General features: G+C 48.4%; 1 protein-coding gene across 1 annotated transcript in view; it reads right to left on the reverse strand.

The window, feature by feature from the left end:
* CACNA2D3 (calcium voltage-gated channel auxiliary subunit alpha2delta 3) overlaps nt 1-12567 on the reverse strand; it is an 858477-nt gene that overhangs the window by 184952 nt on the left and 660958 nt on the right. Inside the window, exon 18 of the mRNA XM_064595053.1 lies at nt 5136-5219. Within this exon, the coding sequence (XP_064451123.1) occupies nt 5136-5219 (84 nt within the window). The remainder of the gene's footprint in view (nt 1-5135; nt 5220-12567) is intronic.

Consider the following 12567-nt stretch of genomic DNA (forward strand, 5'->3'; position numbering starts at 1 on the left):
AGACACAGGTTTTAAAACCCTCAAAATAAGGCACCATTATTAATCCTATTTTACAAGTGGAGAAACTGAGGCACAAAGTTAAGAAACCTGCCTATAGTCACACGGTCTCTCTGTCCCTTAAGCCCACGCTGTTAGTTTTGCTTCCCAAATCAGGAGAGAAAGCATTTGGACAAATTTAAAGCATTAATATAACAATTGTATAGCATGAATACAAAAATAATGTATTGTTATTTCTGGATTTTTTTTTTTTTTAATGAAAGAAAAGGTTTTAAACTTGACCATGCAACAGTCTTAGGTTTTAACTTTCCGGTAGGCTCTCCTACAGGCTCGAGGTTCTGCGAACTGAGGCTGACAGGAAGGGGGTTTCTGTCCTCGTTGCCATAGGAGGAAAGGGGGTTTTGTGCCTTTTCAACAGACTGTGGGGTTAGAATACAGCACCGTGAGACCAGAACAGTCTAGAAATGTCACTTTTCCATTGGGGGTTTGAGAAGGGGAGCAACTTGCCCCAAACCCTATGGTAAGTCAGTGGCACCGCTGCCCCAGGGGCCAGCTTACAAGACAAGATGGCAGAGGTACCCAGAGCAGAGACCAGAATGATGGGGGAGTGACGAAACTCCCAGTCCCCACCAGGCCAGGATGGGCAAGATCGACAATGCTGCTCAAAGCTGGCCAAATAGCCCTCAATTTTGCCACTACCTGGATTATAGCAATGAGCATCTGGAGAAATGAAAATGTCCTGGCCGAGGAATATTCCCAAACAACTTTGGGTGTGCCCATATGTTAGCATATTATGTAGTCAGTAAAAAAAATCACATGTGCCAATGTTCAACTGAACAGCGTCAAGGGAGAGCAAATTAAAACCTCAATGAAATGTCTTTATTTCTCCCTATCGGATGCAAGTGTGATAATGCAGCGGACGTTAAAGCAGCTTTTACCACAGTGGGGTTGATAAAACTAAAGGTCAAACCTCTTCAAGCTGGAAATAGTTTTCTGGGAATGGTGATCAGCTCCCCGGTCTCTCTGGGAAGCACCCTCCTTCTCCTGGGTCCTGTGTTATCCAGGTCAGATGCGCTTCCCCAGAGTCCCTGGTGAGTCTGTCTCTCTTGCCTGCACCCCAGAGCTGCAACAGCTTCCCTGACCCTTCAAAGCACCCACATTACAAGCTGGTGGTCACGCTTCTGGTTCCATCGTGAGCCTACAGCTCTTCCTCCTGTGTTAGAGCTCATTAAGGAAGCTCTCCCCCAGAGATTCACTGATCGCCTTGGGTTTTATGCGTAAGTATATAATGACAGCTCGTTCTGCTAATGGTGGCTTGCTCTCCACATCAGAACATGAGCCTCACCTTTCCTGGTGCACAGGCAGCATGCACTTCCAGGCCCCCAAGGCCATGCCATCTGGGCCAAGCCAAGAGATTAAAGGGAAGGGAGAAGCAGGAGATTAACAGGTCTGTCATTCCCAAGCAAGCGTTTAACCAGAGTATGAAAACAGACTCGGGCACAGAGTATCTGTATGACAAAATCAAAATCCTCTCAATCTCTCTGTCCGAGGAGGGGAGGGGGCGGGTAGTGGCCGGGGGGTGACTGTGTTTGGTTTGGCGACCCAGGGCTCAAGCACGAGCTGCAGAGACACAGGAGTAGGTGTAAAGAAGAACAAATTAATTGAGCACAGTTCTCAGAACTTTACCCCAGGAGAAGAGGTATATGGGGCTTTAGAAAGAAAAGACTCGAAGAAAATTTTCCACAGAACCATTGCGGGTAAGGAGAACTGTGAGTTGACTGGAGAGCAGTAGAAAGGGCTCACACTGCAACCTAAGGGGTTTCAGGCGGCCCGGAGGCAGAATCTGATGGGCTGGCATCTACAGCGCCACCCCATGGCGAGCATTTGTTTAGCAGCTGGCTGCAAGGACTCCCCATCTCTGCGGCACCCCTCAGGGAGGACACCATGGAAACACCGTGAGGGCACTGATACAGAGTCTTTAAGGACTCTTGGACTCAAGAGCTCTTTCTAAGGCATAACAAAGTGGCCAAGAGCTTTGGGGCCAGGCAGCCTGGGCTGGAATTCACACGGTGTGCCCATGGACCAATCTGTTCTCTGCCTCAGTTTCCTTACTGCAAAATGAGGATGGCAATAACACTGACTTTGTAAAACTGTTGTGTAGAATCAACATGTTCATCCACATATAGCACTTGGAACAGTGCTGGCATATAGGAAGGGCTCAGTACATCAGATAATTATTATCTATATTCATTTTTTCTCTTCATTGAAATAATCATGTTCACTGTGGAAAGCTTGGGAAAGACTAAGAGGTAACAGGAGTAAGAAAAATGTCATCCTTAAGTCTTTCAACCATCTGTGGGAATTTATAACCAAAGGATAAACTCCATTTTAAAAGATATATTTTTTTCCGTCCCAGAGGTGACCAACACTGGTGATTCAGGCAGGGCTATAGATGTCTCAGGGTCCCTTCCTGGCTTATGGGTCCCCAAAGATCTGTCCTTCTCATTGTATTTTGATGTGATGCCTAAGTCGCCTGGAGCCTGGGCCAGACGTCCTGCTCATCCACCTCTAAACGGTTTCTAATTTTTCTTCCTCTTTTTAGGATTCTAATTTTAGCCAGTCTATTTTGCACATGTTTTAATAGTATATGTGACCTCACATCTTTTTTGGAAGGACACAGGGTCTATGTTGTAAATACCGTCATTATATTCAACAAGAGCCGAGTTGTCAAGAGAAGTAGGATGCTCCTTCCAAGAAGTTCTCTGCAGCTGGGCAGGCTCAAGCTGCTTCCTCCTTAGTGGGCTCTACTTCATGGCCTTTCCCAGATCTTAACCAAAAGCCTGCCCTCTGCCACTTACAGGCAAACCCCAGTGGTGGACATATGGGCATGTAGGATCACATGTCAATGTTACAAAGCTTCTCTGTATTGGTTCCAGGATTCTCCAGTCAACGGAGTGCAAATCTGTAGGAGAGAAATGGTGACCCGGGTTTTCCCAAATGTGTTGGTGGGGTACACAAAATGTGCTTTGAGTGTATCACGTTCCTCAAGGAAGTAAGACAAGAGACCCAAATCAGAGAGACCACGAGAGACCAGTTTGAGCAGAGTAAGAGCACTGAACTTGTAGGAGATGTGGGAACTTTGAAGGTGGACACCAAAAACCCCTGGGAGTCGGATGAAGGTGAAGAACATGTAAGAGGCTGGGAATCCGATGCTCTGCAGCTCCGAAGAGAAAAGAAGATAGGGCAAGGAAGCCACGATTAATAAAAGGAGATATCAGCTCCTTGAAAATTAACTGGAGTGCAGGTGATGACTAGAGTGAGCCAAGTAATAAATCTCTTCCAGTAACATGATGTGAGGACTCTGAAGTGAGAACGAGCATAAAGCAGTTTGCTTCCCATGTTGATCCAAATGGATGGGACGAAGCGGGGGGAGGCATGTTGACGACAAGGTTCCAGCCTTCTGGGAAAGGAAACAAAAAGGTCCAGTGAAGTCAAAATAAAGCAACTGATAAAGTGAAGATGGAAGAAAAAGGAAAACAGTGGAACGTGCCCTTCAAACACTCACGAGACAATTTAGCAGCTGCAAGTCCATGGGACATTCATTCATGAGCAGGTTACCTGAGGATTAATGCTGATGAGAATAGTAGAAAGAATAGCCACCTCACAGACACTCCCCATGTCCACACAATGGTGTACATACGTTTTCATCTTTCAGCATATTAACATATTTAAGATTCACAACAGCTCTCTGATGTAGGTACTCTTATCATCATACTCATTTTACTGGAAAAAAAAAAGGACAAAAACCAAAATCGAGGCACAGAAAGGATAATTGTGAGCTTGAGGCCAACAGCCAGCAGATTGCCATGGTGGGATTCGAACCCAGGCGGGCTAATGCCCGGGCCGTGTCCCTCACGACCGCGCTAGCCTGCTTCTTGGTAAAAGCAGGAGGAAAGGGGAGAGGGTGGACATTGGGCGCAGTACAACCTAAAGACCCTGATGACCATGTTTAAAGAACAAGATGTAAAACCCTACAAGGTCATTGAGCTGACCCAGTACCAGGCCACCAGCAGGTGGGGAAAAGAGGACAGGTGAGGAAGTTGTTTTTTATCAAACAGTAGGTATTTTGTCTGAACTTGAGTTTCAAGAGTCCTAATACAGATGAAGGAAATCAGCTACACTTCTAAGATATGCCTCTTGCATTTTATAGGCCAGGAAGAAAATCCGAGATTTATGCTAGCTGAGACGTCCAGGGAGCAGAGGACACGGAGAGAAGATAATGACAGCAAGAGAACCCAGCTGGGGAGTCCAAATGGTTCCCCTCAACAACTCTTTAGAAAGCAGGACAGACTGAGGGACGGAAACATGGCTATCTCCATGGTGAAACTGAAGACAGGCCCCTGGACACGTCAGGGAGGGTGTGGGCAGAGAGCCGTGGACGTGGCTCGGACGCCCCACAGAGAAAGTCAAGAGCAAGGATCCAGGCAGGAACTCACAGGAAGTGACAATTTAATTAAGGACAGTCTGCCTACATTCACACAAAGGCAGCCATGTTGAACAAATCTATTTATTGAGGAAATAACAAGGAGACGGACGGGGTTAAGTCATGGCCATAAGGAAGGCTTTTGATACAGTGCCGAAGGCTGAGTTGGTGCGGGAAATAAACGTGTGAGCTCTTGTGGTGTGGCCGCAAGGGGGACACCTGGGACGGCCCAGGAAATGGACTGCCCACCATGCAGAAGGGAGGCAGGGCTGCTCAGTCCTGGGCGGCTCCCCGAAAGCAAGGGCTGTGCCCAGGGCATCCTGACTTGACGGAGGGCAGAGCCTTCTGCTGCCCAGCCAGGCTCAGTCCAGGCTCCCCTGAGGGTGGCAGGTCCCATAAACTGCACCGAGCAAGAGTCTGGATGAATCCACAGCAGAAGGGACCAGAGCCTGTCAGGGGACAGCTGCAACCGTTCCAGCCAGCAGGAGACTTATAAAATTCCAGTGCCCTAAAAAGAGCCCATTGTCTTCATGTCCCTCTGGTGGCCAGGTGTCCTCTGGGGGGGCCTCTCGGCCAGCTCCCCGGGTGGCCTCCAGGTACAGAAGTGGGTACTGTGGAGCTCCCTCCTCACCGGGCTTGAAAACCAGTCACTTACCACATCATCCCGGTCTTCCCACTCCACCTCAGAGAGGTCAACGCTACTGTAGTTAGGTTTCCTTCGCTTCTTTCCTTCTTCGTACTGGTAGCGAGAGGGAGATAAAGAAAGAGGGAAAAAAAAAAAAAATTTCCATGAGATCATCAACCAGGGCAGCGTTTATCTTCCCAAGCCCTGTTTCTCGGATGGGGACTGAGTGGAGGGACATTGGAGAGAAGCCCAGTAGGGCACAGTCTGAGGGACTGTAATGGCAGGAAAGCTCAGGCCAGGTGCTCCGAGCTGGGGAAATAACAAGCCGATGCTCCTTGAAATGAATTTACCTACTGGACTCGTTGCCTCCAAATCCACCCGAAGCAAAGCAAAGATTCCCCCTGCCCAGATGGCACCCATGTGGAATAGGGGAGATCCTTCTCTACTCCAAAGTTTTAAAAAGCCACCACTTCGTGACACAGGAAAGGGCTTTTTACGGTCTCCCAAAAATCTAGTCCTACCCCTTTGTCTTACAGTTCTCCCACCCCGACCTCCGGTCTCAAACCGGCCCTGTGCTCCTTGGTGAGGAAGCAAAAGCACTGGTCTCCACGGTAGCACTCGACATCCTGGTAACATCGTGTGGACTTGCTCTCACACAGGCCGTAGCAGGACTGAGCTAAGTGCGGCCTCTCTACCCGGGGTGGATGTGGGTATTGGGAGTCACCACCAGATTTAATGGCCCTGAGGGCATTTCTCTGGAAAACCTCACGAGTGTCTTAAGAACAGGGGGAGTGGTTTTCGTTTTTTCCTCCCTAAATCACTGGTGTTAGTCACCCTGCAACCCTACCATTTTATCTGCTGGCCGATCGTGTGTCTGGATGTTCCTGTGTCTCAGGGCCTTTGATGATGGTGGTCGGGATGTTTATAATGTAGGAAAGTCTGCCCTCTACTGCAGGCTAAAGATAAGCAACCCCTTTACCGGTTCATAAGATACGGCCAATGGCATATTGGAAAAAATACCTATGTATGTATAGTTGTTTTTTTTTTTTCTTTTTTGTCCCTAAGTTGGTCATCTTTGGATGGAATTGGTAAGATTCGAAATGAGATGCAGCATCACTGTGTTTTCAGACGCCCCCCCCCCCGCCCCCAAACAACAGGTAACCATTGTGGACACTGCTTGGTTCCTGGAGACAGGTGCTGAAGGCAATTCACAGATGTTCAAGGTCAGTTTTAGGACATCGGATCCACTGTAGACGAAGAGGAGGGGAAGCGGCTCCCTGAGAGGCCACTTTTTACGACAGCAGATTTGCAGTTGGGTCCCGTTATGGAAACTTTGTGTGTTCGTGGAAGCTCAGGCCCTTGCGAGATCCAGGCGGGAGCTGAGTGGGAGGAACAGGAATGGGCTGGGTGGGGTTGTCACCCATGTGTCACAGTGAGGAGGTGTGGTGGGGAAGGGGGCGCATGATGCTAACAAGACTCGACATGTCCCTTTGAGGATGTACAGTCAGCCACTCTTGGACCTCTGTTAACTGTCTAACGGCCCCCAAGTTCCATTTTGGTAAGAACCATCCCCAAGAGCCACTAGGTGCCCCAGAGGCTCACACAGCCCAGCTTCTGAGCAAAAGGCAGAGCTTTCTCAATATTTTGGGCGGCATAATGCTAGTTCTAAATGGTTTGTTTGTGAGAAGTACTTCCTTTGGTCATTTCAAAATGCTCCTTTATTTATTTATTCAAATACATTTATCAGACGCCTCGTAAGGACCAGGTACTAAGGATATCAATAAAGCCAAGTAAGCAGTCTTTCTTTTCCAAGGACTTGCTTGCAGTTTATCACCCTTAATTTTGCCTTTCGAAGGTCAGTTCATTGCCCACCATACATACAGGAAAAGAGGCTGTCACAAGTTAAATAATGGGTAAAAGGGCACTTTAGATAAGATCACATAGCCAGTGTGGGGCAGGACATCCCCACCCACCACCAGCCCTTGACCAAATTTTCATGGCTGAGACTCATGTTATTTCAAACACTCCTAAAGAAATTCAAAAACACCCCCGAGGTCCCAAGCACCAAATGTTCCCTTATTCTCAGAAAATGTCCATTTGTCTTTGTGAGAGTGGTTCTGCCACTTACTGGGCCTGTGATCCTGAGCAGCGGGCCCAGTTGCTCCATGCTCCCCTTTTCTCAGTTGTAAAATAGGAAAAACAATAGTACCTCCCTGGCAATGGTAGGTTGAGATAATTAACTAGATACTGTATGTAAACGGACAAACACAATCCTGGCACAGAATAAAGCCTTACTATATAGCTAGCATGATTCCTGAGAGCCATGACCTTGCTAGCCAAGACACAGGCTCATTGTATACAGTTGGCTAATATGTCATTTCCTCGAAATGAAGGAGACCCATTCGGTGATTCAGCAGGTCACTGTTCTGTAAACCATAGGAGATGTTTGTTGAAGATGTCTGTGTCAGACAGTCACATTCATATACCTCCTCCTGGTGTATATATCTTATGCACCAAGACGGGGACTATAGCTCAGCTGGGACTCAAGACTGTCCCAGCAGAAAAATTCATACCTGTGCTAAAGGACCCAAGTGCTTTTAGATGGTACTTGGCAATTCTGTAATCCACAGAGAACCCTTGACTTCTGACCATTCCCAGATGTCTGTCTTCATTTTTTTTTTTCTTACAACCACTCAAGAAATTCAATACATTGCACTTTTGATAGTCAGGAAACCTGGAGGGGTTAGAGTATGAAGAAGCATTCACAGTGGGCTGGTCCACAAACCAGGGAGTCTAAATAATTTCATTTCATTGGAGGAAACAGGCAGGGCTGGGGATACCTGCTCCAGAACTCTATTGTAGGAATGCCCCTCTACAACGTCTGCTTAACCAAGTATGTGAAACTGGTCTAAAACACTTGCCATTTGGGTTTTTATTAATGGGTGAGCTCCTTTAGAGTGCAAGTAGTAACATAGCAGAGTGATTATTTTGAATGAGGGAAGGAAAAGTCAGTGGCTGTTGCATAAAATAGAACAGACTGAGGGTGAGGAGTGAACTCCAGCATAATGACCCTAGATCCACCTTTATCTTTTCTCCAGTGAAGAGAGCATATGGGAAGGCTAGAGAGTAGACTTCCACAAGGAAGACGCTTGTGCCATGCAGTGCCCCCACTCATCCCCCACATTTTCCAGGGCAATCGCCTTGCTTTCCTGCAGGGAAGCCCTTGGGCCCCCTTCTCAGTAAATATAGTTCTCGTGAAAGCAAGACCACCCTGGGTCAGAGATAGGCAAGTGACCTGAGCATTCGAGGAGACCCACATCTCTCCAGGACGTAGAGACTGGTTCAGAGCTGGGGATGTAACCCACGCCAACCCAAATGAGCTTCCGCCTGGCATGCTTTCCTGGGTTTATCCAGATAAAGGAGCTGCGCATCTGCTAGCACCATTAAGGTGGTAGGATGTGAACATGAGCTCCTCATAACTATCTCTGCTTCTGCTCAGAGAGAGCCTTCCTGAGAATGAAGCCAATGCAGAGAAAGCAGAGAAAGGGCAGGAGAGAGGGCTGAAAACACAGTGTGTGTGCCTGGATCAAGCTTTATCTTTATGCCCCAAAATCTTTATGCCCTTGGATGTTTCAGGTACCAACTACATTCTCTCCACATCACCCCTTTCCCTTCTTAAAGATTTTTTTTTTTTTTTTAAGCTGGCTTGGGTTTCAAGCATAAGTGGTCATCGGAGTTCTGACTTGTATATATTTAATGCCTTTATTATTTCTCCTTGTAAATGAACCACTTTTAAAGTACATTTTAAGTGAAGTGTTCCTAACAGCTATTTAGGAGCATGTGACCTACAAAATATCTCACTGTTACTCAAGATAGACTACTGTGTGTGAGTGCGGCTGATCCCCTATCCTTACTTTCCCCCTGAGAGGACAGATGTGAGGCCACAGTGTAAGAGTGACAGAAACAGAAGCAAATCTCTGACTCCCAGGCCAGCTGTCCCCTGTCCCTCCGGATTCAGCCTCTGACACATCCTGGATCCACCAGCCCCACTCCCTCTTTCCCTGCGTGAGGCTCTCGTTACTGGGGCTGAGGCATCGGATACGGCATTTGTTAGTATATCTATAAACTGTAACTTCCTTTGAAAACGTGATTAACGAATTGCGAACGGTTTCCAAAGGTTTATAAACAGATACTTTGAGAGCCACGGGTAGGTTTGTAGTTTTTGGTGCCTGCTTTATGAAAAAAATATGTGGGGGAGAATTTAATAAGGAAAGATATTCCGTGCTATGAAATACTTTGAGGTGGAGTTTCAAATAAAGGCCAGATGTGGTGAATGCACAAACCAGCCTGTGGCCTAGGAGGATGGGAGAAGATGGGCATCCATCTGAGGAGCAAGCTGGAGCCCTCCGGGGGCACGCCTTCCTCGCCTGAACCCACCAGCTGGTGTTTCGTTGTCTGCATGCAGGCACTCTTTGGTGTTACCTACAGACCAACTTTGGAAGCATAATGGGGTAGACTAAGGTGATGGCCACGTTCATGTTGGTTTGAAAAAAACCAAAAATGCCTTTGCTTTTCCTGTGTTTTTTTGGGAGGGGCCAGAAGAAATCAGCTACATACATCCATGCAGCCTCTGGGAAACAAATATTGTGTATGCTAATAATTGATAAATTGTACGTGCCGCTCCATGCTGCCAAAAGGAAGGAAGGAGTTGGGGGTGGGAGGCCCACAACTGGAGAGGAAGAAACCTTGCCCAGAGCTAATGCCATCTGGTGCAGGGGTGTGGCCAAGGGCGGGGAGCCAGCCATTGTCTGGGCGGATGTTCTCTCCCAAGGCAGGCAGAGTCCTCAGCTGGCGAACACCTTTGCCACCTCCCCCGAGGCCTGCGTCTCCTCTCGTCCCAGGGACTGAAGTGGTCCTTTTGGGAGAAGTAAAGGAGACACATCTTCTCTCCTCCACGCACAAGAGAGCACGGCCTAACAGCTACCGGGCACTTCATTCCCTCTCTCCTGCCTCCATCCATTCCCTCATTTGCTCCTGTACTCACCCACATCCCCCCAGATACATTTATCAGGCCCTGGGCCAGCCCCAGGTGAGCCAGCAGGAAAGCATGGAGAAGCTGTCTGAGAAGGGTCATCTCCTGCACTCAAGGTGTAGGTCATGACCCACCACTTGCCAATCAGGGCGGTTAGAAGAGCAGGTAGCAGCTAGGGTCCCAGAATCACACACAGGCTGTGTGTTCCACGGCTGGCATGCATTTCTCTGAGCCCTGTGCTACTCGTCTATAGGATGGGATAATAGCATTCAGCTCACAGGGCTGGCGTGAGAAGCAAACAGGTACATAGTGGAGCATGGAGTGTGTCCTGCCAGTCTTGGGAAACGCCCACTCGGCCAGCACCAGTAAATGTCATTACTGATTCAGATGTGGCAGCCCCCGCCTCCCCCTAGAGAGGAGGCTCATGGGATAAAATGTTTCTTTGCAGTATGGTTGTTCAGTAATATTTCTATTCTTTAAAAGAGGCGGTTCAACCCGGCGTGGTGGTCCATTCTTCTCAAGGTCAAAGGGAAGGTCTCAAACAGGACATGGTCCCAAGGCCAGCTGGCCAGGTGGGCCTGAGACAGGGCAACAGTCTCTTCCCTTAGAATTTGGAAATCAAGGTCTCTGGCTGTCATGCAATGTCCAGCTGCAGAGGAGGTGGCCCTAGGGAAGGGGAGTCTCAGCAGAGACTCAGTGGAAGCAGAGTATCAGCCATTTCTCTCCTGGCGGCAGTCCAAATGGTTTAAGCTTTTGCTGTTTTTTTAAGATTACCCCCACCCTCTCCCCCCGATTTTCCAGATAACAACTGCTCATTGCAGAAAATTTGGAAAATACTGAAAAGTGCAAGAATGGAAAACAAAATATCGCCCTCCCTATCACAATACAGGCAACACAGGGATCACCACCCACTGTTCTGCTAGCTGGCCCAAAGGTAAGTCCTTTGAAGCAGTTACTGTTTTCAGTTTTCTAAGTTCATTGTTTCTCCCACAAGGAATTTATAAAATGTAGCAAACAATCTGTTCTGCTCTCTAAGTGACTGCCTTTAGCAAACCAAACCAAACCAAACCAAAACAAAACAAAACAAAACAAAACAAAACAAAAACACAAAGTTTTCTGCCGGCCAGCTTCCCCCTCACCTCCTATCATTCTTTAGGAAGAGTGAATGCTCTTCTTCCAGGCACGGTACTAAACACTGTGCATACCTCCTTGGAGGGATAACTGCCTCACAGATGGGCATATGCGGAGTCCGGGGATGCAGGCCACGTGGCAGCATAGCTAATCGACAGTGGGACTGTGATTCAAGCCCATCTTTGCCCCTTGGCTCAGCCTCCGGTCCTCACCACCCTGTGCACTGCCTCCCTGGAGGGGGTCTCAGCTCAGATGGCGACCACCCACAGGGCTGCACGCAGCAGGCCTATTAACGGGTGCAGAACCACGGCGGAAGCCGACGCCCACCAGCCATCCTTGCCTCCATTTGACTCATTTGGGCTGCCTCGAAACTGGCCTTCGTAGGCCGGGGATGCAAGAGTCAGTTTCAGATTGAGAATAACTACAGTGCCCTGAGTGTGTACTTGGAGGGAGCACGGTGCCACATACCCAGGACACACAACACAAGGCCCATTAGCCAACATCTGACTCAGAGCCTCAGACAAGCCTGGTAGCATCTGATGGTACCAGGGTAGCTGGGATTTCCACCCGAATCGTGCTGGCCCTTTGGTGGTATGACGCCATGGGGCTCAGACCTTGCTAGGTAAGCTAGATGACAGGATGGCAGAGACAAGGCCAGTGGTGGGGGAGGAGGGGGTGATCCCGATGAGTCTATACGTGGAGATGAAATCCTTTGTGTTCATGGGAAGATGAGAAGCCCAGATACACTGGAGGGAAGCAGGGCCGTGAGGGTGTGTCCCAAAGCAGCTGGAAGGTGGGAGAGAGGCAACAGGGCATGTCCAGACAACAAGGCTTTTCCTTTTTCCACCAGGTACCGTGCTCTTATTAATTAATGTTTTTAAGTGTCTCAAAGATGAAAAGTTCTCCGTGCTCTTAGTGCGATTACAAAATCCTTTTGATGGCTGTAAAACTAAAACAGCTTTGGTATTTAAAAAAAAAAAAAAAAAACAATTAAGAGGCTGCTTTGAAAACCCAAATGACCTTTATCTTAATCGGTGTCCTCTGAGTCGAGGTGAGTCACCAACGTGGTGTGTGGGGAGGAAGTGGCCCAGCTCTGCCAGTGGTTTTGGACCTTCAGTGCGGCTTCTCCATGGCAGCTGGCCTTAAATTCCCATTCTCAGAAAGCCCATCTGTCTTGTCATAGCCAGCGAGTCATCAAAATGAAAATGGGGCTGAGTGGCTCGGGTGGGAGGAGCTTTCGGGCCAGCAAAGGGCCTGGGAAGCGGGGACGCTGACCCAGAGAGGGGAGCGCCGTCTGCA

This window comes from Mirounga angustirostris, unplaced genomic scaffold (genome assembly GCF_029215605.1).
Source record: "Mirounga angustirostris isolate CCGP_5_RB_7025 unplaced genomic scaffold, mMirAng1.0.hap1 SCAF_1, whole genome shotgun sequence".
NCBI classification, from domain to species: domain Eukaryota; kingdom Metazoa; phylum Chordata; class Mammalia; order Carnivora; family Phocidae; genus Mirounga; species Mirounga angustirostris.